Raw genomic sequence first — 27,979 nt, 5'->3', positions numbered from 1 at the left:
GCACTGCATTAGAAAAAAATCCCTGCATAAAAAATCAATAATTTTTATAATTTTATAAAGAAACCTAGTTAGAATAGTTTTCACCCTTTAATCCTTAATGGGATCATAATTTTTTATTACATCCTTTACACTGAGACATATCTTCATTGCTATTGATGTAACAGAAACTTGTATATCAGGATAACAATTTATTCAGCTCTTCCTACTTGGTCATTAAACAAAGACTATTTGACATGAGTATAACTGTGGTGTTCAATATATCTGTACAGTCTCAAGTATGGCAATAAATCAGGAACATAAGATTGATTTTTTTCAAAAATTGTATAAATTTATTAAATTAATTATTTTTATGTTTTGAGATTCGTTTTTCTAATGTTTTGTCAAATTTCTTGGATTTATTTTTAGGGCTTCTCAGTTCCTTCTGGGTTTATAGTGCACTTTATTCACATACCGGAAGCTGACATTCTTTTACATATCTCTCAGTTTTAGCTTTCCTTGTCAAGCTCCCTGGGTACACACTGTTTTTATTTTACATTTCCATATCCAGAAGATGGACTGTTTTTACGACATCAAATAATTTACACTTCTGATTTTTGCATCCAAGTCCTATTACTTCTTTGCACCTTACCTGTGCATGTGTGTGTTTAATTATATTGGGTACTTTTTTCTTATGTAAGATCTGTTCTTATTCATTAAATCATTTATAGATACAAACTTCTTTGTAGATTTTTTTTTATTTTTGTGATTGCTTGGAAAATTACTGTGCTTATCTTTAGAATGACATAAAATTGCATACATGCATATCTGAGTAATTATCCTTGTAGAGGCAGTTCATCGGTTCTTTTAAATTATCTTAAAGACTTATAAGAGGAATTATCGGAGAAATATTTGTACATAAGATTAAAAGGGAAGATGAAAATTAATAGTATATTTAGTTTTTTCGTATAACATGTGATTGTTATTTTTCCTGGTAAAAATTCTCATTTATTCATATGTAACTGCCTTGAAATTTGTACCTTAAGGACAAAGAAAGGTCACCAGTCCTTCTAACTCCTGGTTCTTTGTCAAAAATGGACACAGTTAATGAGGTTTGTTTGGTACAGAACAAATTCTCAGACACAGATAGAGATCCTTTCAATGGAAACAAATTTGTTTGGCTTTACCAGGTTACTTAGCGATTAATAATAGCCTTGAGATGCAGGTCAGAAAGGTCATTGTACCAGCTTGCCAACACAATCTAAACGTGCAGCTAGCCCAGCTCTGTGGGCGCAGAAGCCCCCAAAATACTATGCATAAAGTAAAACAGGCTATTTTCTGACTCCTTTTTTCATATTAATAAGCAATTTTCAAGAGAAGGGTGGCAAAATGAGGGCCATGCCACTCCAAGTAATTCATTTATTTTGCAATTTAATCTTATGTTGAAAAAAATTGCTCTGCTGCAATAGCATAGCATGGTGATTTTTAAACGTCAGTGTGTTTCATAAGTAACCTTGTATGAAGTATTGTATTAGTAGCCTTTAACAGAAAATCACAACAAAAATATTTCTAGACATGAAAGTAGAAATGAGAATCTCTCTTTTTTTTTTTTTTTTTTTTGCATCTTTCCATCTCCTTTTCCTTGATATCTTTATGGTAAATGCTCAGATGACTTAAAATTTTACTTAAAGAACTGGACACTAGGTTACATATATATCATTAAAGAAGAATAATAATTTCAAAACATTATTTTAACATGAATAGTAATTGTGTTCTGTGAAAAATAAAAGATTTTTTTCTATATTTGATAATCTCTTCTATTTATCAGGCATTTTTCACATAGTGTATTTTAAAAATTTATTTTTTGTTTAAATGTCTTAAATACACACTCATAAATGATGCAATTTTCATGACTTCAGTGAAATTTATTCACACCTAGAAAGCCAGGAACTTATTCACCTAGTTTAGCTTTCTTTAAAATTATCTATATAATTGAATAAAATCTTGCAAGTGCAAGATAATATATGTAATCATGTTGGTATTTTTTAAAGTGTTAACTGAAATAAACTTACATTAAGAATATATATATGTACTTATATATATACTTCATTAAGTGTATATATATATATGTTTATATATACTTCATTAAGTATACATATATATACTTCTTTGATTATGTATATATATATATATATATATAAACCCATCCCACTTTCAAAATTAGCCCATTAGTTAGTATACAGAATAAATGATCAGAGATTTGTTAATACAAAATCAAAATTTAAAGGAAATTAGTAGCTCAGCCATTTTCTTGGGACATTTAGGTATGCCCAAAATAGCTCATCTTCAACCAAAGAAAATGGTAATGGAGTTGTTCACTTACTTTGCACTTGATATATTTCCTCAGCTGTTGAATTAATTAGAATAGGTAGATATTTTATTTAAAATCTTTAGCCACCGAAAAATCACTTAAATGCTTTTTAAAGATTGCAAAGATTCAGTGGAATGTGCAGGTAAGATCGATTACACCGCTGATTTTGATGGATGTGGATGATGGTAGCCCCTCAAAAACTTACTTGATTATCATCAGTGGAAGAGTGAAAATGTTAGCAGATTTTTAGTATCATAAATAACGGCGGATTGTTTTGATGCAGGGAGGCACTCGAGGAGTTTGCAGAGATGAAAGAAAGAGAAGAGAAGAAGGCCGACCTCGAAAGGGAGGAGAAGAAAAGAGATTACCAAGCCCGAAAGATGCATTACCTCCTCAGCACGAAGCAGGTTGGTCTACCTGCCCCTGACAGCTCCCGTAAACCACTTGGGCCCCTAGCCTGACAAAGATAAAGTAGCAGGCTGAATGGGACATGACTTGTTGAAAAGATATCACAAAGACACTACTTCGAGTTCAATTCCGTGCTTGTGTGTAGGTGCATGCAGGCACCATGACTCGTCTGTGACAGCAGCTTCATAGAGGCAGCCGCCTTGACGCTGGCAGAAAGGTGCAAGTCAGCAGGGTGATCTGCCTCTGTGATAACACAACACGAAGGCCGCAACCTCGCTTTTCAAACCCATTCTGAGTGGCTTACTGCTTTGCAAATTGATCAAGAACTCAGAAGTTACTAAACCGAGGTCACTTTCCTGTTTTATTTGAGATTAAAACCTTTCCTGCACCCTTTCTAAATTTCGATGCCCGTTTTCCAGTAAAGCTTTGAACAAAACTGCTTCAGTGATTACATCCTCATATTGAGATACAAATGTGGAATTTGGAGTCTTTAGAATTCTTTTCTTCTAAATGGTAAAATTTTAGGGCCTCGGATCTTGTCATAGTTGCTAAAAAAAAAAAAAAAAAGTACATCAGTGTTTAGAATATTCTACTCCCAGAGAAATATGGTTAAAAAAAAACCAAACAACATGGGGATCCCTGGGTGGCTCAGCGGTTTAGTGCCTGCCTTGGGCCCAGGGCGTGATCCTGGAGACCCGGGATCAAGTCCCACGTCCGGCTCCCTGTATGGAGTTGCTTCTCCCTCTCCTTGTGTTTCTGCCTCTCTCTCTCTTTTTCTCTCTCTGTCTCTCATGAATAAATAAAATCTTTAAAAAAATACGAACAAACAAAAAAAATATGACTTTGGGGGTCGAGGTAGTTTGGTTAATTGCGCTTCAGGCAGGAAACTAGCAATTTGTGAGTTTCTGTTCTTTTTCATCCACTTTCAAATCCAGTCTTCTAGTTCCAGCCAGAGCCACTAGTTCAAATGTCTCAGACATAGGCAAGTCCAGTCCATTGTGGAGGGTGGTGGAGGGTGTTAGCTGAGACTGAATGTCATGCTTAAAGGCATCCAGATTCAAAAATATTAAGTACTGGACTGGCCTTGTGCATTTGGAACAGAGGCCTATACTTCTAGCTTCTATTTGGTTGTATAATTAACAATACTCTTGATAATGATAGCTATCTTAATATTTACTTAGATTTGTAGAGCTATTTGTTATCTCCATTTAACAGGTAAGAAAACTGAAACTCAGAGAAAATTAGGGGAGTAATATATATAGACACAAAACTAGTAGTAATAGGTCTGGTACTCAAACTGAGATCTTTAGATTCTAAATACTTAGGGAGTAAAGATAATAATAATAAAAAAAGTCGAGGTATTTTAAGCCTTGATTGTAAATCCATAGCAATGTGAAAATTGTATCTGTATAGTTGGTGGGTTGCATTTTTTTAAAGGTAAAAATCACAAATTAAGAATTTTTTTTTAACTTCAGTTATTAGTAATTTCAATTTAGATGAAATAAGGGAGGCATAAATATATCCTTTATGCCTTTATGCCTGATATATACTTTATCACATTTAGAGAATTCTCTAAATGTGATAATAATTACTGGGTAGACTTGTTTATTTTGATAACTCTGAACCCCTTTTTTTGCTTTGAATCTTTCTTAATCTGAGGTCAACTTCTGCTGCTTATACTTAACGATAGGTATTGTATAGCAAAAATCATTTTTTAAATGGCGAAATCAGATTTAATAAAACATTTGTTCATTCTCTTTTTTTCCACATTAGAAAGTTTATAAAGAGTTGTTTTACTAATAAAAATAATGCAATAGCAAATATCCATGGAATACTCACCATGTGCCACAGAGTATCGTAGATACTTTATATGCATTATTTCTTTATTTTGATTTCATTTCAGTTTTAAATTTAAACACCTGGTTTAACAAATTTCCAAAAACTTGACCATGTAACTTGACTCCTGGACCTTAACGAATTTGTAATAATACCAGTGTTTTAGTTATGTTTGTGCTAACAAACTGTTAATGCCCTAGCCCATTTTCCTTCTTGTTTATACCTTGCAGACTGCTGCTAATATCCATGCATATAAACATTAGTTTAGTGATCCCTTGTCTCCAGAAATCCTTGGCATCCAATAGAACGGTTGTTTTTGCGGCACTGTGGTACAACAGAAAGAGTATGGTCATTGACATCAGACTGAGCTAAGTTGGCATCCAAGCTCTCTGGACCACTTAGGGTAAAATATCAGGAGATTACCTGGAATTGTCTGTTTCACTCTACAATTTGAAAGAATGTTCCAAGGATTGAATGTAATACATTTAAAATACTACCTGGCCCTTAGAGAGCATTCAGTAAATGATAACAATCGTATTATTAGAATTTAACCTGTCACGGATAGACAAAGATTCTACAATTTCATTTTCTTCTGTTTTTCTTAGTTGTTGGAAGCATTCATTTTCTCATTTCTTTTCTTTGCTTTCCTTTAATTATTAATCAAAATTAGTTAGAAATATTTATAATTATCTTTTCCCAATATTCCCCTCCCCCATTTTACATCAGGTCTCACAGACCTGAGGGCAACATAGGGGAAATGATGTTTTTAAATCCTCTTCCTTGAACAGGAATATTATTAAAATATTAGAGATTTTCATTTGGATCTGGCAAGTAGGTATGTTTTGTCATAGTTATCTTCATATTTGACCACAAGTAACTGGAGATAAAATGACAACCCTTTGAACCTATGCAGACACTTTTATTCCCAAAGCAAATTTTTTTTTTTTTTTTTTTTTTGGTAACGAAATAGAATAGTGGTATCATCTTAGTCTCTCTCATTTGTTGACTTTCGTCAGGGGATTAGTTGTACTAATGGGATGATACTAGAAATTTCAAATGTTTTATTCCTTATAACTACCAGATTTTTTTCACTTAGCTTTAAATCAGTATTTTTCATTATGATATAAAAAGTGGCGAATATTGGGATCCCTGGGTGGCGCAGCGGTTTGGCGCCTGCCTTTGGCCCAGGGCGCGATCCTGGAGACCCGGGATCGAATCCCACGTCGGGCTCCCGGTGCATGGAGCCTGCTTCTCCCTCCACCGGTGTCTCTGCCTCTCTCTCTCTCTCTGTGACTATCATAAATAAATAAAAAATTAAAAAAAAAAAGTGGCGAATATTAAACTGATATTACAAGTAGCAATTATAAACCATTTTCCCCATGCGAAAGTATGTAATATTCACCTTAACCTAAACAAAGATATGCAATAACATTAATAAATAAATTGAATATAAATCTTAATTTTAAAATTCATCAATTATTCCAATAACATATTTTTGAGTACTGACAATCTATCTGATACTGAAACAGGACTAGGACATATAAATGAATATATAAGATCCTTAACCACCAGAAGCATTCACTCTGATTTCAGTCTATGCCAATCAAATATTTTTACTAGAGAGAAATTTGACACCTTTCAATTACAATTTATATAGGTAGTTTGATTGAAATTAACAGCCATTTATTTTTATGATTTAGCTGATTCCGTTTATCATTTTATTTTCACAAAACCTTTACTTTCCCTAACCTAAGGAAGACTCAGAAAATGAAAAACACATGTTTCAATTTGATTATTATTACCGATTTTCTCAGCATGACTTGGCTATTGGGGAGAAATTAAGTTGCAGATTTTAAAACATTCCTGAGATGTTTACAGATTAATTTCATTGCTTGTTTTAAGAGTTTTGATTTCAAATTATAGTAAATATACATTTAAGAACAAAATAAAAGCCAGATATGAATTGTTTTTAAAGGCTTGTGTCAATTTTAACTCTCAATTTGTTCAGTTGCTTGAAAATTTACTGAGTAAATATTCAAGTGTAAATAATTGTTATAAGAAGTACATCAGGATAGGAAAAGTTTTGCTGACATATGTAAAGAGAAAATGCTAATAGCCTTTTTAGAGCTATTTTATTGGTGATTTCAATAATTTAGGAGTGATTTATAGTGATATATAATGATAGTTTGTAGAATACTAATTTTCATATTAAATTTTCATAGATCTAATATAGCTTCACCTATATGAGTAGAAATAAAACATTAATTCAGACAAAGAATACTTTAGAAAAGGTAAGGAATTTTCTAAGCCAAAATTATATTGTGAATTCATATATAGATAATAAATTAAGGTATGTGTTACTTAATGTATTAATAATTTTAGCACTATTATGCTGATATACTGACATACTGATAACCTAATTTCAAAGTCAGTGTTAGTACAAATCTAATATATATCTTAAAATAGTTCTAAAATCTATTCCTGATTTTTACTGATATTAAGTATCTCATCTTTATGCAAGCAAATATGTTAGCATTAATAGATATTACACAAGTAAATAACTAATGTTGCAATGAGTGAATTAATAGACCCCTCAGGGTTTTATTAATTAAAAAGTTCAAGTCATATTAAAGCACCTTTTGTATATGTTTATTTCAATCAGAAAGCTGAACATGGTAACTTATTTGCATAAATAATCAATCACCATTTACTAGTAGTAATAAGGTTAATTTGTTGCTACAGACATAATAGGATTAGTCAATTATATTTCCCAGAAAATACTATTTGTTATGCACCCCATCACCTGTAAAACAGGATTGGGTTTAGCACCCTTATTAAATGAACACATCAAAAAATCTTTGTCCCTGTAAAAGTTTTATGAAAAGAAAGCTAATTTTAGTTGATTTGAATAAGTAAAATGCAAACATTGCTTCCATTTGTAAATTTAATTTATCTTTCTGCAAAGATTGATTATTTAATAAAGTTATTTATTTTGATTCAGTAACCAGTCAGACTAAATCTAACACATATAGGACATATTTCTTTTGAAGAAAATTTCATTTGCAGATTTGTTTTATTTCAAATAAACTGACTTTCATTCCCGTCCTTGTTCTTGGGTAATAAATTATGTTGTCTGCTCCACCTACTGGTAGATACATGCAAAAGGCCTATTGTTGGACTCATTAGAAGACATTGCCTCAAAAAAAAAAAATAAAAAATAAAAAATAAAAAAAAAATAAATAAATAAAAAAAAAAAAAAAAAAAAAGAAGACATTGCCTCTAAAATGTTGCCAGAATTTTTACAGATCCTCCTAGAGAACAGCAGAGTTACAGGTACAAATGTAAGATTCAAAATCCACATCATAAATAATGTTTAGAAATATAGTTTATTATATAGAATTATATACATTGTTTCCTGATCAGTGAAAATTATAACCCTATTTTTTATTTCAATGTATTAATAAAAAAGGGTAGATACATATAGATACAAAATATATTCATAACCAAGTATATTACAAGTATGTGTATTTTATCTAATAACAATGGCTTTTGATAATTCACACATATTCAAGTTAAAAACTAAATGAAAAATTATAAATTTAATTAAAATTTGTACACATTTTGTGGAAATAATTTTCATGTCATTATTTATATAATAAGTTTTTGATGTTTTTTTTCTTTAATGGATAGTTTTTATATGGACACTGAGGTAATGCTTTTCAGCTATTTAAGATTCTTTAAAAAGACCCCATACTCCAATTAATATTGATAAAATGTTATCTTTAATTATTGTATTTTTTGAGAAAAATAAATGGTTTCAGCAACTTTCTTTTCAAGGTTATATCAAAACATGTATATGCAGAAGGAAAGTAGCTTAATTTAAAAAGAAAGTAACATAATAAAAATAACTGATACCCTTGATACAGATACCATATCGATGTGGATAGCATGTTTATAAGACAAATTTCAGGTAAGGTGAAAAAATTGTAAATTAATAAATATAGTAAGTCTTCTGAAGATTCTCTGTTGTTCATGGGATAAAATCCAAAGTTTTCAGCATACACATTTGAAGTCCTCCAGACTAACTCTACCTTGCCTATCTAGCCTTATCTTCCTTCCTTCCTCGGGGTGAGCATCCAGATGCAGTCTGATTTTATACCCTAGAAACATTCATCACAAGGGTCTCTTTATATGAGATTGGTGACTTCTTGTGGCTTGTCATATTCTGGAAACTCAGAAGCTTCTCTGTTACCTCCCCACCCCCCAGAAAGAGTCAACATCTCACATATGCTCCAATAACACTTTGATTTTGTCATTATTTTACTGTTAAAGATACATTTCTTTCCATTATTAACTTAAAATACTTTTAGAAAGGAGACAACTATTAAGGTGTTCTTATTAATATAGCTTTGTGAAAATTAATAACTGTGAATATGTTATTATAGGAGGAGGGGAGAGAGCCCTGAGGCAATGCCTGGAGTATGAAGACTAAAATGGGCATAAGATTGGTAATGAAGGGAGCCAGAGATGCTAAGGTATATTATGACTCTATGGAATATCTGGGAAGAAAAGTAGATCTTATAAGGCACTATAAAGAAAATTAGAAAGACATATAAGAAAAACTTGGCAATTTTGTCAATTTGCTTAGCATCCTTGCTATTAGGTATTTCTAGTTAACTGTGTCACTCTAGATTCCTCTTATTTCTTTCCTACGTCTCACGGCATTCTTAACAATGAATTCTTAATTCATACATTATCTGCTCCCTGGTTATGGCACATTTCTTTAGGTTGGAAAGAAGTAAAACAGAATTATAGAAGTAGGGAGTGGGAGTAGATCATAAGTCTTACATGAAGGATGTTATATTTGTTTTTGCCAACTTCCCAGTAGTTTGTGTGTTGCTATGGAGAAAAATATAAAAATAGGAACTCACACTAACAGAGGACAGGACCCCTCATAGGAATATACTACAGAGGCATGGGATCTTTAGAGATTACCTTTCTAGCTCTTTCTGTTAACAGATTAAAGAAAGCATGTATGGAAGTTGAAGCAACTTGCTCAAGGTTATATAACTAGTTGATTTAAACTCTGTGCTGTTGGGCATCCTCAGTACAATGCAGGCACAGTGAAAATTTGAGTCAGTGGTCTACACTGGTGGGCTACACATGATTCACCTAAATAAACTCTGAAAGGGACTTTATCCTAGTTTATGGTTATCCTTGAAAACACTAACATTCCGAGTAAGTACTGCTCCTTGAGTAACCTTCAATTCAGTGAGTTACCTTTCTCTGAAATGTTTTAGTACTTAAAAGGAACATTGATTTGAATAAGTTTGTGGATAAATAGAAAAACTAGGGCCTGCATATAAAAGAGTGAATGAAGCAAGAGAGAACAAACAAAATGTAGATTTCTGTGGTGCCTTTCTGTGAATAGCTCAAAGCACTTTTATTACATTTATCCCCTCAATATTCTTTAAAGTAGCAATTATCTTTCTGGTGATCGAAATGCTATTGTTTGGTACTCATTTTTCCTCTGGACACTTGGCAGATTTATTCTTTCCAGAAGGCTATGTAGTGAATAAAGATCTGACCTACGATCTTTGGATCCATAGTTTAAGAGGCAGGTCCTCAAGTTTGGTCATTGGCTCTTGGTCCCAAGTGAACTGTCCACATCACAAAACCATCACATAATTTGTTACTATTGGCATTCTCTGTTCAGAAAAGGCCAAGGACTAAACTAGTGTGGCGAATGAATTAGCTATTAACTTTTACATTTTATTTCCTCCCTCTTTAACATTATAGTTTTTATTATCCTGTAATATATGAAAGAGATAAAATTATTGTCCATTGTCAGTACTCTTTGAAGAGATAAAGTGAAGTGGTTAAAAAAAAAAAAGTCTTGTGTTCCCAAATAAGTCCCTTCCCTACTCTTCTTCTTGCCATCATTTATCCACCGTGCATCTAAGAAATGGAGGCAAAAGTACTGATGGAAGCAAAAATAAAATAAAAATTAATTTACAGAGAGACCACTCAGGTAGAAAAGTGCCTTAGCTACTTTTCTTATATATATTTTCTTATTCAGCATGCTACATTTTAAATGTTATTTTAAAAATTGGTCTTTAGCTAAACACACTGTAAACCTCTCCTGTGCGTGTGACCAGGGCAGATTCATGTGTTTTTGGGCCTGACACTTATACAATTTGAGGATCTACCTTCATGAGGAAACTGTACAAAGTTGAAAATACAGGAAGATGAATATTTTTTTCTAATGAACAAAAAATTTTAAGCACGTTTCAAATTTTAACATTTGAGAACACCACAACTCAAAATCTAAATATAATAGTAGTTTTATTGACTGCTTGATACCTCTATAGTATTTGTTCATCATATTTTGGTTTCATACTCTTTGATCACCTCTTTCTTCAACAATAATTTTGTTATATTTTCTAGAGTGAAAAGAGAAAGTTATTCACTCCTTTTTGTAGTAACATTGATCTAAATTTTTCATTAATATAAGAAAGTTAAATGATGCATTTCTTTTTGCTTATGTTGCATTATTGAGTATGTTTTTGAAAGGAAATGTATTCTGTTTTATATAGGAAATGAGAAAGTATCAAATTCTCCATTTGAGAAAACCCCACTTCTCTTCCACTAGCCACATACTTCTGGGCCAGACAGTTTAGGATGTTTGTATTACAAGACAGCCTCTTGTCCTGCACCTTTATTTGTGATGCCTGGTGGGTCTACCCAGTGGGTTCAGGAATATTACTGAAAGTTATTCCTACATTGTGATTACTAAACAATTTTAAGTATACTTGGAAGTAACTGGAAAAAAGGTCTATAAATATATCCAATCAAACCTAAATCAAATATATACTCACCTTAGCTTTTTCCTAGCTTGGTCTCCAAAATGCCCATAGCCACTCTTGTGCCAACCAACCCAAGTATGATAGAGGGTAAGTCAGAGTATGAGAGGCAGTGGAATTAACTCATGTCTTACTTTCACAAGTTTTACAGAAAAACATAATCATGTGAACACATTGTCAGGGGCCCTCCTTGTGTTATGAAAAGAGCCTGTGAAATTTAGGGCCCCGGAGATTAAGTTGAATCAATTTCACTGTTACTTCACCTCTTGTTATACTATATTTTTACATTGTGTTAACATTGCTCAAAGAAGTTTTAACTTTTATTAACTTTTAATTTATTTTAAATTAATTCAATTTTATATGAATAGTCATCTGCATATCAGATATGAAATCTAACATTCAGACCTTTGACACTTAGTCCTATCTATAAAATTGAGGCACCTGATTTTCTTTTTTCTTTTTTTTTTTTTTAATTTTATTTATTCATAAGAGACACAGAGAGAGAGAGAGAGAGAGGCAGAGACCCGGCAGAGGGAGAAGCAGGCTCCATGCAGGGAGCCCGATGTGGGACTCCATCCCGGGTCTCCAGGATCACACCCTGGGCTGAAAGCAGGCGCCAAACCACTGAGTCACCCAGGCTGCCCCAGGCACCTGATTTTCTTTAGTTCTCTATTCTGTTTTATTTTTGGACATCAAAATCAGGGTCTATTATTTCCATCCAGTAAAATTTTAATTGGTTAGGTATGGGATGGAGAGAGTTCTTATTAGGTATCACAGGTATTAAACAATAACCTATATATATAACTTATGTATGTGTTATCTGTGCATATGTGTATATACATATATACAAATACACAAATATAGGCTTGTATGAAATTTCAAATACAGATATTATAGAAAATTCAAAAGTCGGAAAACAATTAGAAAAAATATAACGAAAGTAGTTTCCATTTTCTACCTTAATGTTCCATGTTTCTTGACTTACCTCTAGCTTGCCATATTTTAAATTGTATTGTATGTGGACACTTAATACAAGGTAATTGACGGTTAACTGGTATATGCTATTTCTATTGGTATTTATAAAATTAATGTTATTGGTATGTTAATTGTAATCAATTTTTTCAACTTCTTCATTGATTAGAGAAGACTGAGTTTCTGGTGGTTCTTTTCTATCCCTAATTATAATACAATGAAATCTAAAACTTAGAAATTCAAGGAAGTTATACCATTGCTCTAAATAGATCTGATGAAATAGTTGGGACTATCATAGTTTCATAGATTTGAAGATCTATTCCTACTATTATTATGACTACTTTTCTAATTTTAAGACACTTCCGAAATATTTTAGGATGAGACCAGTTAGACATTAGATACTGTTATAAATGGATAAATAATGAAGAGGTAGAGATGGTCAGCTCATGGTTTGTCTTAGCTCTTCAGCAAGTCCAGAAGAATAACTTTATGTAGATAAGCTCTGCTCACTCCATGTTCTTGATATTTAATTCACTCTTTTGGATTGGAAAATGTTAGAATTATTTCAACTGAATAGCTGGTAGCCAAATTTTAAAATCTCAATCTTTGGATTAATCTATCTTCTTTCTTTATTTCTTCTTCTTCCTCTAATCTTCTTTATATCTCCTTCCCCAGCCCTTGTGCCCTACAGTCAAAAACATTATTCCTTTTTATTAAAACTAGGGACACAGGGAGAGAGTTTATACTTTCAAATGTTATCTTGGAATGATCTCTTAACTAAGTCAGTGATCAAGGTACTCAAACATAGACTAACATAGCTTATTTGATCATTTAGGTCACTACTAAGGACATGAGTATTTCCTTTTTTTTTTTTAAGATTTTTATTTATTTATTCATGAGAGACACAGAGAGAAAGAGAGGCAGAGACACAGGCAGAGGGAGAAGCAGGCTCCATGCAGGGAGCCCCACATGGGACTCGATCCCGGGTCTCCAGGATCACACCCTGGGCCAAAGGCGGCACTAAACCGCTGAGCCACTAAACCACTCATGTCAGCCTGCCCAAGACATGAGTATTTCTTAACTTTTGAGTGTAAATTATGATATAGTCCAACACTATAGAAATTGTCTATGACCTTGAGATTTTATGCAGTATAAGGTAGGCAAATATTTTAAAAGACATAGAAGGTTTGTACAATATTTTTTATGTGTATTACAGTCACAAAAGAAACATAAGCAAAGAAGAAGTGCAATTGTTTATTTAAAAATATATATTAAAAATTAGTTTCAGAGCACCTGGGGTCGCTCAGTTGGTTAATCGTCTCACTCTTGATCTCAGCTCAGGTCTTGATCTCAGGATTGTAAGTTTGGGCCCTGCATTGGGAGCCATGCTAGGCATGGAGCCTACTTAAAAAAAAAAAAAAAAAAAAAAGTTTCATTTTGGTGTGAGAAACAGGACTTTAAATATTTTAGTATAAAGTGGCAGGTTTTCTGCTAAATAGTCTTGTCAGTTGATATTTCTATTTCTAGCTATATATCTTTTGACAATTGGAGGTATTTTACCCAAGAATGTGTTATGTTACCTGTACAATATTACAGAAGACAGTAAAATAAAAGATAAGAAAATGGAAGGAAGCTATGAACAAAGGAGAATAGAGACAGAATTTGTCTTTAATGTTAATCTCTTAATATCTCTTGGGCCTAAAATAAACTGCAGGGCTCAGTAGCTGTTGCTAATAGTAAAAGGAAAGTCTTGTCAAAAGGATAGATTGTTCTTAGTTTAGACAAAAGTTACATTTTCAAAGTGCTTATATAGTGTAAAATGTTTTAGTCCTTTTAACGAGTTGAATTTACAAGTTTTTCTCTTAAGTTTATTCAGCTTTATTTTCCATCTTCTTTTAAATTAATACATGTATATATCTGTGTATAATTTCAGTATTAATATATCTTTGAAATTGTGAATCATTAAGATAATATAATTTTGTTGTACTCTTATTTATTGTTTATGCTTATGCTGTATATGCATACATTAAATTATGGTCATTTGAATTAGTCTTAAGTTCACATCATTATAATGATTGTTTATTTTACCTGGTTTATCCATAGCAAAATATATAATATATATATTATCCATGGTAAAATATATAAATATTTATGGGAAGCTTGGGTGGCTCAGCGGTTTAGCACCGCCTTCAGCCTAGGGTGTAATCCTGGAGACCCGGGATCGAGTCCCACGTTGGGCTTCCTGCATGGAGTCTGCTTCTCCCTCTGCCTGTGTCTCTGCCTCTCTCTCTCTCTCTCTGTGTGTGTGTGTGTGCGTGTGTGTGTGTCTCTGTCTCTCATGAATAAGTAAACAAAATCTTTAAAAAACTAAATATTTATATATCCATGCCCAAATCAACTTCTCTGTTGACAATTATCTGAATGCTAAAATTGTGGTTCAGCCTTCCCTGATCTTGCTAGGCATGGTTGTTGCTTTTTTTCCTCCATGTCTTTTTTAAGATTTTATTTATTTATTCATGAGAGACACAGAGTGAGAAGCAGGCAGAGGGAGAAGCAAGCTCCCTGTAGGTAACCCAATTCAAGACTCAATCCCAGGACCTTAGGATCACACTCTGAGCCAAAGGTAGACACTCAACCACTGAGCCACCCAGACATCCCTCCTCCATTTCTTTATACAATTTTTTACCATTGGTATTATGATTATATCTACTTCCCTTTAACATAGGTGAGTTCACAAAGGAGAGCAACCGTGTCACTTTAATATCCCAATTTCTAATATCAAAGTCATATTTCTAATGCATGTCCTACTTAGGATTTATAGTACTTTCATATTCAGAACAAGAAAAACAGCTTGTATTTCAGCCCCAATTATTCACTATTTCTTCTCTGAATTAAATATAAAATATAAATAAAACAATCATATTGACAGATGTAATAATTTTTAGTAACTGACACCTGTATTTGGTGAAATATATTCTGTATGATTTTTAAAGGGGAAATCTTATATTCAAAGAAAAGGCAAAGGGGAAACTAACATGTTTTTTTTAATTCTTTAATGTCCCAGGTTAAAACAAATTACATAACTAGATAGTTTGAAGATGAAATTCAAACTAAGATCTGGCTATCTTCAAAACCATGCTTTGGTTTCTTTAAGGTATGGCTTAAAGAGGGCTGAGAAAGGTCCTAGCTCCACATTATTTTCCTGGATAATGGTTGAAATCATATCTTTAAATTTCTATTTATTTGAAGATAATTACTAGATAATATATTCAGCATTATTAGCTTTTGATGTTTTCTGTGTGAATTAGCTTATCAGTTCCTTTAAGCATCAGGAGGTGGGAAGCATAAGTCTAAGATGCAGGGCCGTCTCACAGGAAGGCAAGCAAGCCCTCATGGGCACTTCTGGATAGCTTTCAGGCAATGTGTTCGTCTTCTTGGAAAAAGAGCCATGAACAGAGGAAGAAGGGTGAGTACTTATATTACCTATTAAGTATTTTCATCTTGAGGCACCTGGGTGGCTCAGTCATTTGAATGTCTGATCTTGATTTCGTCTAAGGTCAAGATCTTAGGATCATGAGATTGGGCCCTGAGTGGGACTCCATGCTCAGGGAGGAGTCTGCTTGAGATTGTTTCTCTCTCTCTCCCTCTCCCCCCTCCCCCCACCCCACCCCAAATAAATCCATCAATCTTTTAAAAAGCATTTTCATTTTTGAGGTATCAGCTGAAAATCTGAAACCACAGACATCCTATTCAACACATTGGATACACATCATTTTGTAATTATGTGATTTGAGATGAAGAGGTATCTATAAGAATATAATGTTTTTGTCATTCTCTCTTGCTCTAACTAGTAATGTGTAAAGGTGAGGGTCAGTGAAGTTAAAGGAGTTAAAGAACTATGAGGCTAAACTGTAGAGAAGGGCTACCTACCTATACATGAAATCGCCCAGATGTTATCCTAGAGCACATAGTAGAAAGGAAGACTGAACTAAGTGCCAAAGGCTATCATGAATATGGGTAAATGACCAGCGAGTATGATATGATACAGATCATATCATATGAGTATGTATGATAATCACAAGGAGCAACAAAGTTTGCATATTTAGATTGCAAGAAGATCGAGGAGTACTGGTTTGAGAATGACATTTGGTAACTAAGAAAATGCAAATCCCTCTTTAGTCACTGTGATACAGGGAGTACTAAAACGCTTTGTTCAGTAAATCTGCAAGGGAAGTGGTTCTAGAGGTGAAGGAAGCTTCAGTTATATAAAATAAGTAAGTAAATAAATAAGGTAGAGAATATATTTATTGAAAAGTTTTTGGGCAAAGAAAAGTTGTTTAGCTTAGATGGTAGGAACGTTTCACAGGGCAAGGTTGAAAGGATTATGGGCCAGGGATCAGAAGTATTGAGGGAAAGGAGCAGTGTAGTTGAGGATGGGTATAGACATTGTCTTTATATAGACAATATAAAGGAAAGCTGGGATTAATTTGGCAGACAATTATTTGGTCATGAGCAATTTGACAAAAAAAGCAAATAGATAAATAGTTCTTTAATCCAATTATCTCTTATTGGTAAAGAAATTTAAGTTGCTGTGTCGATTCTTTATTTTCATTTGCACAATATATATTGGACTGAAAGTGAATTAATGGATTAAAAAGTACAAGAGAGGGATTATTTTCTCATATTTTTGAAATGAGGAATGAAATGGAAAAAAAAAAAAAGCTCACATAAAACTTGTGAAAAAGGGCAGCCCAGATGGCTCAGTGGTATGGCGCCGCCTTTGATCCCGGGCATGATCCTGGAGACCTGGGATCGAGTCCCACATCAGGCTCCCTGCATGGAGCCTGCTTCTCCCTCAGCCTCTCTCTCTCTCTCTCTCTCTCTCTCTCTCTCTCGTAAATAAATAAAGTCTTAAAATCTCTAAAACTTGTGAAATAACCCAGTAGTATACTGAAAAAGCCAGAGACAAGACTATTACTCATTTTAGATCAGATCAGTTTTTTTTATCAAAATATTATGTTGGTCAACTTTCTTCAATTAAATTACATTCCCTCTAATTATGTTTGTGGCCAAATTGTGTTACCACCAGAGTGGCTTACATTTGAGTTGAGATAAAAGATAATAGGGTTGTGAAACAGTGAAATTTTCTGGGCTCCCTACCACCAAGGAGGTAAAAATAAAATTAAGAAGGCAAAAGATAACCTAAATAAGATAAAATAAAATTTTTATTGAAGGATAACACCAAAAAGTACAAAAATACTAAAGACTCTGCTCAATTATCACCAAGTGGCAGGTATAATCTGTACCTAATAGGTACTAATTAATAATTTTCATACAGGAAGCCACAGGTCTACAGAACAAGACTGTGTGAAAGCACAGTAGTCTAAAAACGGGGTGGTCTTTGAGATCTGGTCACAAGATTGCAGCCAACCAGATTAAAGCAGCAGAGCATTTCCCCATGAGGCAGTCAATCCTATACTTTGATAAAACTTAAAATGGCTTCCTCCTGTTTGCTTAAGAAATCTTTCTTCAAAGACTCTTGGGAAATCAGTTTCTTGCAGGGCCCTGGATAACATTGGGAATAAAGTTTGACAAGTGCTCCATTCTGTTGGTACATTTTCTTTAACAAAAGAAAATTTTCAATTCTGTTGCCTGTTTCTGAGATGCTAAGTGTTTTTCTTTGAACAATTAATTGTCTTGAGAGTCATCTTTGAACCCCAAACCATGAAATCATTTTCAAATTAAATCATCTGTGGAAGAACTGAGCAAGAGAAAATAGTAGGTTTCCAGTGGGGGAGGGGAGTGGTAAATAATGGAAGATTTGGGGTGGGTGATGGTCATAAAAACATTCCTTACTATTTTCTTAGATCATTCAGACTTCATTAGTATGTATAATAAGCCAGAATGTGTAGAAATTGTGTGTTAGAGGCATCGCAATAGGGAGTTGTCAAATCACTGTGAAACTAACTGGGTGTCCACTCTCACTGCTCTATTCAGAATAACTCTTGCTAAGGTCCCCCAGGAATCTCCTAACTATAAATCCACAGGACTCTGGGAGATTTGCACATTGCTCATCACACCTGTGGTGTTGGAACTTCCTTTGGCCTTGGTGACACAATGGTCAGCCTTTTCTTCTATTATTTGGTCATTTCTTCTCAGTCTTCTTCAATATTTATTCAATACTGTTCAGTGTGTGTCTTTACTGTGATATTATATAGGACTATTTATAGTTCTTTAATATCAAAGTTCTTTAAGGTTTTTGTTCCTTTGAACATCTTCCTGTTTTCTGGGAACACCTTCACTCACCATACACACCAGATAACATCCCTCTCTTCATTCATATTGTCCAAATACCAACCATCCTAACCCCACAGAATGGTCTGTTCTCAGTATGGGTATATATACGTATCAATGCTCATTTATAAAGTAATAATTGTTTATAAGCTGTCAACAATATAACTCAAATGGAAAATCAGGAATCCAGGCCAAATCTGGAGAGAGTGCCAAGGTAGCAGATAGAGGAGGGGGGTAGGTAAATCAAGCTGTATTGGGGGGAGTGGTAGAGGGGTTGCTAAGTGTTAGGGAAAGGAACAGGCCTAGAAAGATTTCCTAAGAACATAAGCAACTTTCATCCAGTCCTTGTAGGGATCAGAAGAATAGTGACTTGACATTTACAGAGAAAAAGATATAGGAAAGGTTTAGTGGGGAAGATTTCCCAAAAAGTCTTTTACGTGGAATCTTCTCTCAGATACTCTTTCAAAATACAATATAGTTAAAGGGAAACCTTGACTGAGGGGGAGAAATGTTCTTTGGGTCCCAAGATTCTCTGACTCATCATAATATTGCTATATTTTAGAAGACTCGAATCAGTCTCCACTTCTTTTTCTTTCCTCACATTCAGTGAATTATGATGTGATTTGTGCCACAAGAACACAATTTGCTTCTGTGGAGGTCACCTGTCACCTTCTAATTACCATGCCAGTTGTGCATTCTTTGTCCTCATGCTGTTCCACCTTTCCTGAGCTTCTGACACTGCTGACCTCTCTCATGAAACCATCTTCTCCCTTGTGTGCTGCCTCTCCTCCCTCACTGTTTGCTCTTTTGAGTGTCCTTCATGGGCTTCTCTTCTCCCACTTATTTTTTTATATGTACACACTCCTAAGACTGTTCCCCTGAATTCCCTACATGCTATCCTTCCGTGACCCCATCCATTTTCAGACCTTCTGCTATTTTTATTCAGAAAACACTCCAGTCGTTAACTGTGACCGCTTTCCCAAGTTCCAGACCTACTATATTACAACTATACACTGGACCTTTCAACCTGGAATTTTGGGAAGCTCAATTCTAACACCAAAACAGGTAGTAATATTCCTGCGTAACTGCTCCTCTTTCTACCTTCTCTGCTGGGGTTCTAAGCCCAAGGTTTTTTTTTTTTTTTTAAGCCCAAATTTTTTTGTAAGTCCACATTCTCTGTGTTCTTCAGATTCTGTTTCTATAGAATCCTCCCTGTCCATGTCATTCTTCTTTTTCCACTGTTCTTTCTTCTTACCTTTCAGTAAGCAGTCTTCACCTCCTTTACAGACTTTGGGTCTATATCACTTATTCACAAAAGCATAGATTGATTGTCTATTCTGAGCCAGGTATTGAGATATGCACTGTTCCATGTTTTTTCACCTCTCTGGTATAGATTCCCAGGAATGGAATTGTTGTGTTATATACTAAGCAAGTGCTTAACTATTTTTATAGGCTTTTAAAAATTTGAGCAATTTTGGGTTCATAACAAATTTGGTAAGGATGTTGCCATATATTTTTTACACCCATATATCATTATTACACAAAGTTTGTAGTTTACATTAGGGTTCACTCTGAGCGTCTTGTCTTGCTTGCATGGTTTCTGAGGAAGAGTTAGATGAAATTCTTATCTTCGCTCCTCTAAAGGTAAGGTGTTTGTCACCTCAGCCTCTCACAGGATTTTTTTATCTTTGATTCTTTAACGTTTGAATATGATATGCCTCTGTATATGTTTGTGTGTTTTTTGGTATTTATTTTACCTGGTGTTCTCTGGGCTTCCTGGATATATGGTTTGGTGTCTGATATTAATTTGGGAGAAATCTTCAGTCATTATTACTTCAAAAATGTCTTCTGTTCCTTTCTCTCTTCCTTCTTCTGGGTGTTCCCATTATGAATATATATACCTTTTGTAGTTGTCCTGTCTTTCTTGGGTATTCTGTTATATATTTTTAACATTTATGTATTTTTATTTGAGAAAGAGAGATAGAGCGCAGCCCGGGTGGCTCAGCAGTTTAGCGCCTGCCTTCAGCCCAGGGCTTGATCCCGGGATCCTGGAATCAAGTCCCACATCAGGCTCCCTGCATGGAGCCTGCTTCTTCCTCTGCCTGTGTTTCTGCTTCTCTCTCTCTCTCTGCCTCTCATGAATAAAGAAATGAAATCTTAGAGAAAAAAAAAAGAGAGAGAGAGAGAGAGAGAACTAGAATGGAAGGGGCAAAGGGAGAGGAAGACAGAATTTCAAGCAGACTACATGCTGAGTGCAGAGCCTAACTTGGGGCTCAATCCCACACTGTGAGATCAAGACCTGAGCCAAAACCTAGATTTGGGTGTTTAACCGACTGTACCACCCAGGCACCCCTATTCTATTTTTATCGGATGTTTTTTTCTTTGCCTTTCCATTTTGGAAGTTTCTGTTCTCTAAAGAACATTCAGAGGTTCTTTAATCAGCCACATCCTGTCTACAAATAAATCCATCAAAAGCAATCTTTATTTCTATTATCATGTTTTTGATTCCCTCACATTTCTTTTTATTTCCTAGAAATTCCATGTCTCAAAAAAAAAAATTCCATGTCTCTGTTTTCATTGCCTACCTGTTCTTGCCTGCTGTCTACTTTATCCACTAGATCTGTTAATATATTAGTCATAGTTGTTTTAAATTTCTGTTCTGATAATTGCAATGTGCCTGCCATATCTGAGTCTGGTTCTGATGTTTGTTCTGTCTCTTTGAATTGTGTTTTTCACCTGTGTTTTCATGGAGTTGTTTCTGTAGGCTTTGTGCCCGAGTAGGGCCTGCTTCAGACTTCTTCCTGAGTTTACCTTCTAAAGCAGAATATGAAAATCAATAGATTCCTATTTTATGCAGATTAAAGTATAATTTGCATCCTTCTAGAGTTTGGCCCCAATTTATCTTTATAAGCTCATCTCTGACAATAGCCTCATGTTTAAACTGACCAATGTAATATTCACTGAACAACTGCCCTGTGTTTTCCTACAAATATATTTGTCTTTATCTTTACCCTTCCCCTAGCCTGGAATGCCTTTCTTCTCTTTTTATTGCCAAAATTCTATAGCTACCTTCAGAAGAAAGTCAGATACTTTTTCCACAGAGTTTTTAAAAGATGTATATACCTTTACTGCAGCCTCTGGTGTAAACCTCCTTTATAATAATAATTAGTGGTTATTTCCTGCAGGCTTGTTATGTTATTGTCAGTCACAAAATCACTCTCCTAACCTCCCCTCCCCAACCACTGAGAATGGCTTGGTAGAAGTGATCACTTTTTATTTGTCTGTACCCACCTTAGATCCAGTAAAGTGTTTCTAAGTTAGTAGATGCTTGAATTGAATTACTATGATTAATTGAATTGAATTACTATATAGATGATAGTATTTTATTTAAATTTCATTGTTTTAAATCATATTTCATTAAATGTTTTAAACCATATTTAATGAAAATATTTTAAGATATGATAATAATGACTGGGATATCAAAATGATTGTAAAAATCATTTGTTAAACTAAAGAAGCCAGCTGCCTCTGAGATCTCCATTTAACATGACCCCACTCTATACTTTGACTCAAAACATTTAAAAAATTCAACTTCTTAACTGAGGTAACAGAAAAGCATGTGTAGTTGGTAATAGTTTTTTTTTTTTTCCTTTTTAAATCTTGCTTTATATAGATAAGTTTTATACCAAATAGTTTCCTTGTGAATCCCAAATGTTTGCATGAAATTCTTATTCCTTCTGGGGTACTATATCTGAGGGTTAACATGACTGTTGTCTGAAATGCATGTGGAAGCATAACTGCTGTAGTGAGAAATGGCCATGTTTCCTTTTAGTTCTCAGCAAGAGTAATTGAATGTAGAATATCTTACTAAACACTGGACTGTGACAGTGTGTTAACACTCTGACTATCTCCTAACAGCAGGGCAATTATTTGCTGAGTGGGATTTTTATAAATCCCCTGGCACTAGTATGTCCTGATAATTATGATGAAGTGTGTTGGTCAGTGTTGATTCAGCAGAACCTACCCTCACAAATACTTCATTCACAGTTCTCTGGCCCACTTTGACTTTCCTCGTTAGTAGAGTTCTTTACTGCTCTTCTGTTCTGGCTTAGTGTCTAATTTTAAAAATAATTTTGATTAGAGCTTAGATCCTGAACATACTTTAATCAGCACTCTCCATTCCTTAAAGCTGTGTATCTCTCCCAGTATTCACAAATTCTGAATCCTGGTGCAAGAAAATACTTTCAGATTTTGTTCCTTTGTGTGGCAATCAGCAACTCCTGTTTGCTGTGTTATTGTCGTTTGCAAAGGTAAAACTTGAACTCTCCCACCTATCCCATGTACTTTCTAGTTCTTCATTCCTGAGTGAGCCATTACTTTCAAATTATGAGAGATTATTATTTCTCATATGGTAAAATATGAAATTGAAAGACTAACCATTGTCCTTTGGGAATTACAGGTGTACAAAATCATGTTTTAAATTATTTCTATTTTATGGCAACTTGTTTTAAAAGTAAGCCTCAATAACAAAGAGAAGAGGGGAGAATTAGAATATAGCTTCCCCCAGGCAGTTACAAAATGAAGGTCTGTGTCTGAGTGAAAATTCGCCCTGAAAAACAATCATAAAAACATTCTCCCTGAAATAAAACAGTAGATGCTCCAGATCCACCATCCATTTGTTTTGAAACCAATTGCGTTTGTAAAATACTTTCCCCTACAATACTTTTAAGTGTAAAGAATAAAACCTGAGAAGAAAAGAGCAACTGATAGATTGTTAGAAATATGGAATGGTTCAAAATATTAATGTAATGCTAAGGGTGACTGGGTAACAAATGGTACATTTGCTCGTTGCTCAACCTGACATAATTAATATTCCAGGTCATGCTTAAGTTCCCATGATGGAAGGTCTGAAGGGGGGAATTCAAGAAAAATATATATCTATTATATAACTCATTGCCTTTTTTTTTCTCCTTTTGACGAGTCAGAATCATAGCCTTTAAAAAAAATCAGTGCTTTCACACCTCATTTGCCGTATTCACCACTGGGCCACCAGTCAGCAACCCAGCCTGATGCAAGGAGGTCAGTAAGAAGCTATTAGCAGAGTCCTCTCCCGAGATTTCTTGGGTCTTATTGAGTTGAATGTTAGCATGACAGTACTGCAAATAACTCAGTTGTAGGCTTTTTTTTTTTTTAAACAGTTAGCACAGATTTCCCCATAGTGTTGGTCACTCTAGAAAATTATTGCAGAAAATGAAGTCCCAAAAGCTAGCTTGGCAGTAGCCCTTCTAAGTTGTGAAAAATGTGAAAACTGAAAAATATGTCATGGTCCCTTAGGATTAACTTTGTCTTTTGTGACTCATAGTAATATTTTTAAAAATCGACAACAAACCATTATTCACAAGTGGCTTACAAATTATGAAATGTAGCGATTGAGACAATAGTAAGTTAAGGTGGTTTTATTTACTTAAAGAAGCAATAGTAAATGCATTCTATATCAATATAAATAAGTAGGGTATTTGCTTGCGGTAGGGATGGAGGGAGGGCTGGACTGTTTTCATTGACGCTAAGTTAGCAAATGTATTAAATTAATTTCTAAAATAACCGACACCTTGAAGATTTTAAATGATACATTTTAAATTCAATTAAAATATATTTTCTACCTATATTTGATTTAAATTGCAAAGAGAATACACATGAGGAGGTCTCCATATAGGTTGCAAAATATAATTTAAGAAAGCTATCATGTCTACTGATCTATTTGCATTTCCCATCTAGCCTATGTATACATGTGCATGCAAATGTGGAAGGAGACCAAAGAAGATTTCTAATGGGGTAAAGTTAATGGCTGGTAGCACTTATTCAAGTAGATAGATATTTTTAACTGATAAATTATAATCTAGTTAAATTATATGTATTTTACTATTTTAATCTGCAAGATTGTGGAAATTATTAGCAGACTTAAGTCAGCTAGATCATCACTAAATAGAATGGCATTCTCTTATCTTTTTCATAGACTATGGAGATTTTGTTTTATTTATGTCAAAATAGTCTTTTGATGTAATACTTATTGGTTTTCTTCTCATTACAGTTGATAGATTTTCATCAGAGAAATTTGCCCTAAAAATTGTCTTAAAAATTATCATCCACTGGGATCCCTGGGTGGCGCAGTGGTTTGGCGCCTGCCTTTGGCCCAGGGCGTGATCCTGGAGACCCGGGATCGAATCCCACGTCGGGCTCCCGGTGCATGGAGCCTGCTTCTCCCTCTGCCTGTGTCTCTGCCTCTCTCTCTATCTCTCTGTGACTATCATAAATAAATAAAAATTAAAAAAAAATTAAAAAAAAAAAAAAAAAATTATCATCCACTAAAAAATTATACTAAAAACTATTTTAAATATATGCGTCCATACTGTCTTTTATTAACATCATATAAACTGTTTATGAATCTACCTTATTTGATATTTAGTATAATAGTAAAAGAGTGTTAGCATGACATTAAATATGGCTTATACAATTGCCTGTAATGTTTCAGCATCTTTTTTTTGTATAAATTATATAGGGAAAAATAACCCAAAGAAAACCTAGTTCACAAATTTTTTTTAAGATATCTAAGTATATTTACATTGGCTTTGTTTAATCTAGTAAAATTCAGCTTTAACACAGGAACAGTTGAGTTGGAGGTGAGTCAAGTGGGTCTTTGATAATTTAGTTCTAGATCACAGTGTGTTTGAAAGCACAGCAAAACTGATACATTAAGAAAGATAAGAAGAAAGATAATAAGGGTATAATCTATAATTCTTTGAAAGAAGTTGGTAAGATTTTGAAATAAACCTCCAACATTTTACTGAGATCTTGATGTGGCTTTGGAAAACAAGAGTAAAATAGAGGCTTCATAGGCCCTTCTTCTGAGTACATTGTTTTTGAGTGTCTATTTTGTGCTGAGTTCTCACAAGGCCAAGCAGATACAAAAATACCTAAAACAGAGGCCCTGTACTTCAGCTGCTTGTGACAGAGTTGTTCCCAGGCTATTATTGTAGCATTAGGGATAGGACACTGTATCTAGCCTCCATTGGTATTAGATAAAGGTTAATACTTAATTGAAAAATTAGGCTGGAAATATAAAATATTCTAAGGTAGTTATTCAAAGACAACAATCTTAAGTAATCATAATACTTTGGAACTACTGATTCTATCAATAAATCTAGTGACCAGAAAAATTTATGCATATAATAAGAGAAAGTCACATTTTAGAAAAAATATGTGAGTTTAATGGATACATTCTTTACATTAGTACAGAGTTTCTAAACAGAAACCAAATAAGTCATACTATCCTTTAAAATATAACTTCTCTGGGGCTCTGGGTATTCAGTCAGTGAATGGTCAGCTATTAACTCAGGTCATGATCCTACGGTCCTGGGATGGAGCCCCACCTAAGCTCCCTGCTCAGTGGGAAGTCTGCTACTCCTTCTCCTTCTCCCCCTCACAAATAAATACATTTTAAAATCTTTTTAAAAAGCAAAAAATTAAAATTTTTCCTTATGACTAATGGATATGTAAATATCAAGAGTCTCAAAATATGGTTCTATGCCATTTGTGTCTAAATACCATTGAATTTTCAGAAAATGAGTATCTGCTAAACTTGAATTTAACATTTGTTATACATACATCTATTGAACCTCTGTTGCATAACAGGTGCTGTGCTAACAGAGTTGACCTTTGATACAGTGTGTGACAAGATCAATGACAGAACACTAAGGGTAATATGACGCTACAGAAATACAGCACCTAATATAAAATACCAGTTTGATTATTATTTTAAAGTAAAGAACTTAAAATAGCTGCTATAAAATGCATAATCATTAAAACAATCAAGTATTTATTGAGTGCATATTTTGTGCCTGAAACTGGTTCAAGCATCACATATTTGAGTTTGTGTGAGTGAATGTGTGAGTTACGGGTGTGATTAAATATACATATACATAGTTAATGGGTAGAAGGCAAAGAATGACTTAAGGCCCTTCTGTTATTTTTTCTTAAATATAGATATATATAATATGCCATATATGCCAGGTAGAAGCTATAGCTCAGTGGGTTTTTAACACCTTTAGTCTTTAACTATGAATGATTCTGAAATTGTTGGTCTGGAGTGTAGACAAAGTGAGTATTTTATAATCTTAGATGAATCTAGCCAGCCTCCAGGTAAGAACTAGAGTTCTACTTAAAAATACTCCTTAAACATATGAAAATTTTTATGATACAACTTCTTCTTCCTTTTATTTCATATGAAAGCTAAGGATAAAAATTATGTTCTTTTTCTTTAGATTCCAGGTGTATACAATTCGCCGTTCAGAAAAGATCCTGATCCATGGGAGCTGAGGTTACAAAAAGCAAAGCCTTTAACATGCCACAGGCCCAAAGTTAAGCAGAAGCGCTGCATCAGCCTTAGCAGTTGGCTGGCTTGTACGAATGCCCGTTCCTTTCCTCGTTCGGAAATTCTCCCACCCATTGATAGGAAACGATGTCAGGTACTCATTGATTATATTCTTGCTGTTTTTAAAGAAAAAGTTATTGTTGTTTCGTCTTTGTGACAAGAAAAGAGAATAATTTTTTTATGGAATTGAATTGTAAATAATAAATACAAAGTATTTTAAAATATATATGGAGGAAGTAATCAAATAATTCTATGGTACTGAATTTTATTTCAAATAACACATAAGATTTTTGGCTAGGATCTAGCCTTTTTCTTTAAAAACATTGTTATAATGGTACTTGTTACAACGTGTTGCTAGAAAAATATGACGTATTATCAACTTTAACTTCTCATCTGATGACTCATATTTTATATACAATTGTAAGTGTAATTTAAAAGTGTAAGTTGAGAGAATTATAGAGGATCCAAAACAATGCAAAACTCAGACAGAGACAAAACAAACAAACAAAAAAAACCAAAAAACCCTCTTCCCTGTAGATTGCTATAGAGCTAGATTGACAAATGGCTTCCTAAGGTGGAGTCGGATGTGTTTGTTGGGTGATGATGGTCACTGTCCTGAAAGCCCAAAGAGGAACAGTCCTATCATCCCCATCCATATTTAATCTGGAATAGACAACTGCCACCAGGGCTCATGAACCTACATTTGGGTTGATTTTGGTTCACATGGCCAGATTCTCAGAACTCCCACCTAGTAGTTCCCTAGGCTTTCCTCTGTATATCTTTTATTATGTAATAAATGACTTCAAAACTTGATGGCTTAAACCAACACAT

The 27,979-nt window shown here is 34.0% G+C and overlaps 1 protein-coding gene across 3 annotated transcripts in view; it reads left to right on the top strand.

Moving 5' to 3' along the window:
• Positions 1-27,979, top strand: part of SPATA17 (spermatogenesis associated 17) — a 206,349-nt gene that overhangs the window by 70,230 nt on the left and 108,140 nt on the right. For all 3 annotated transcript variants that reach the window (XM_041773453.1, XM_041773451.1, XM_041773452.1), the window contains exons 6-7: positions 2,631-2,754; positions 27,039-27,242. In XM_041773453.1, coding sequence (XP_041629387.1) covers positions 2,631-2,754; positions 27,039-27,242 — 328 coding nt within the window. The remainder of the gene's footprint in view (positions 1-2,630; positions 2,755-27,038; positions 27,243-27,979) is intronic.

Source organism: Vulpes lagopus, chromosome 11, assembly GCF_018345385.1.
Source record: "Vulpes lagopus strain Blue_001 chromosome 11, ASM1834538v1, whole genome shotgun sequence".
Lineage (NCBI taxonomy): Eukaryota > Metazoa > Chordata > Mammalia > Carnivora > Canidae > Vulpes > Vulpes lagopus.
This window is presented reverse-complemented; position numbering and strand designations above follow the sequence as displayed.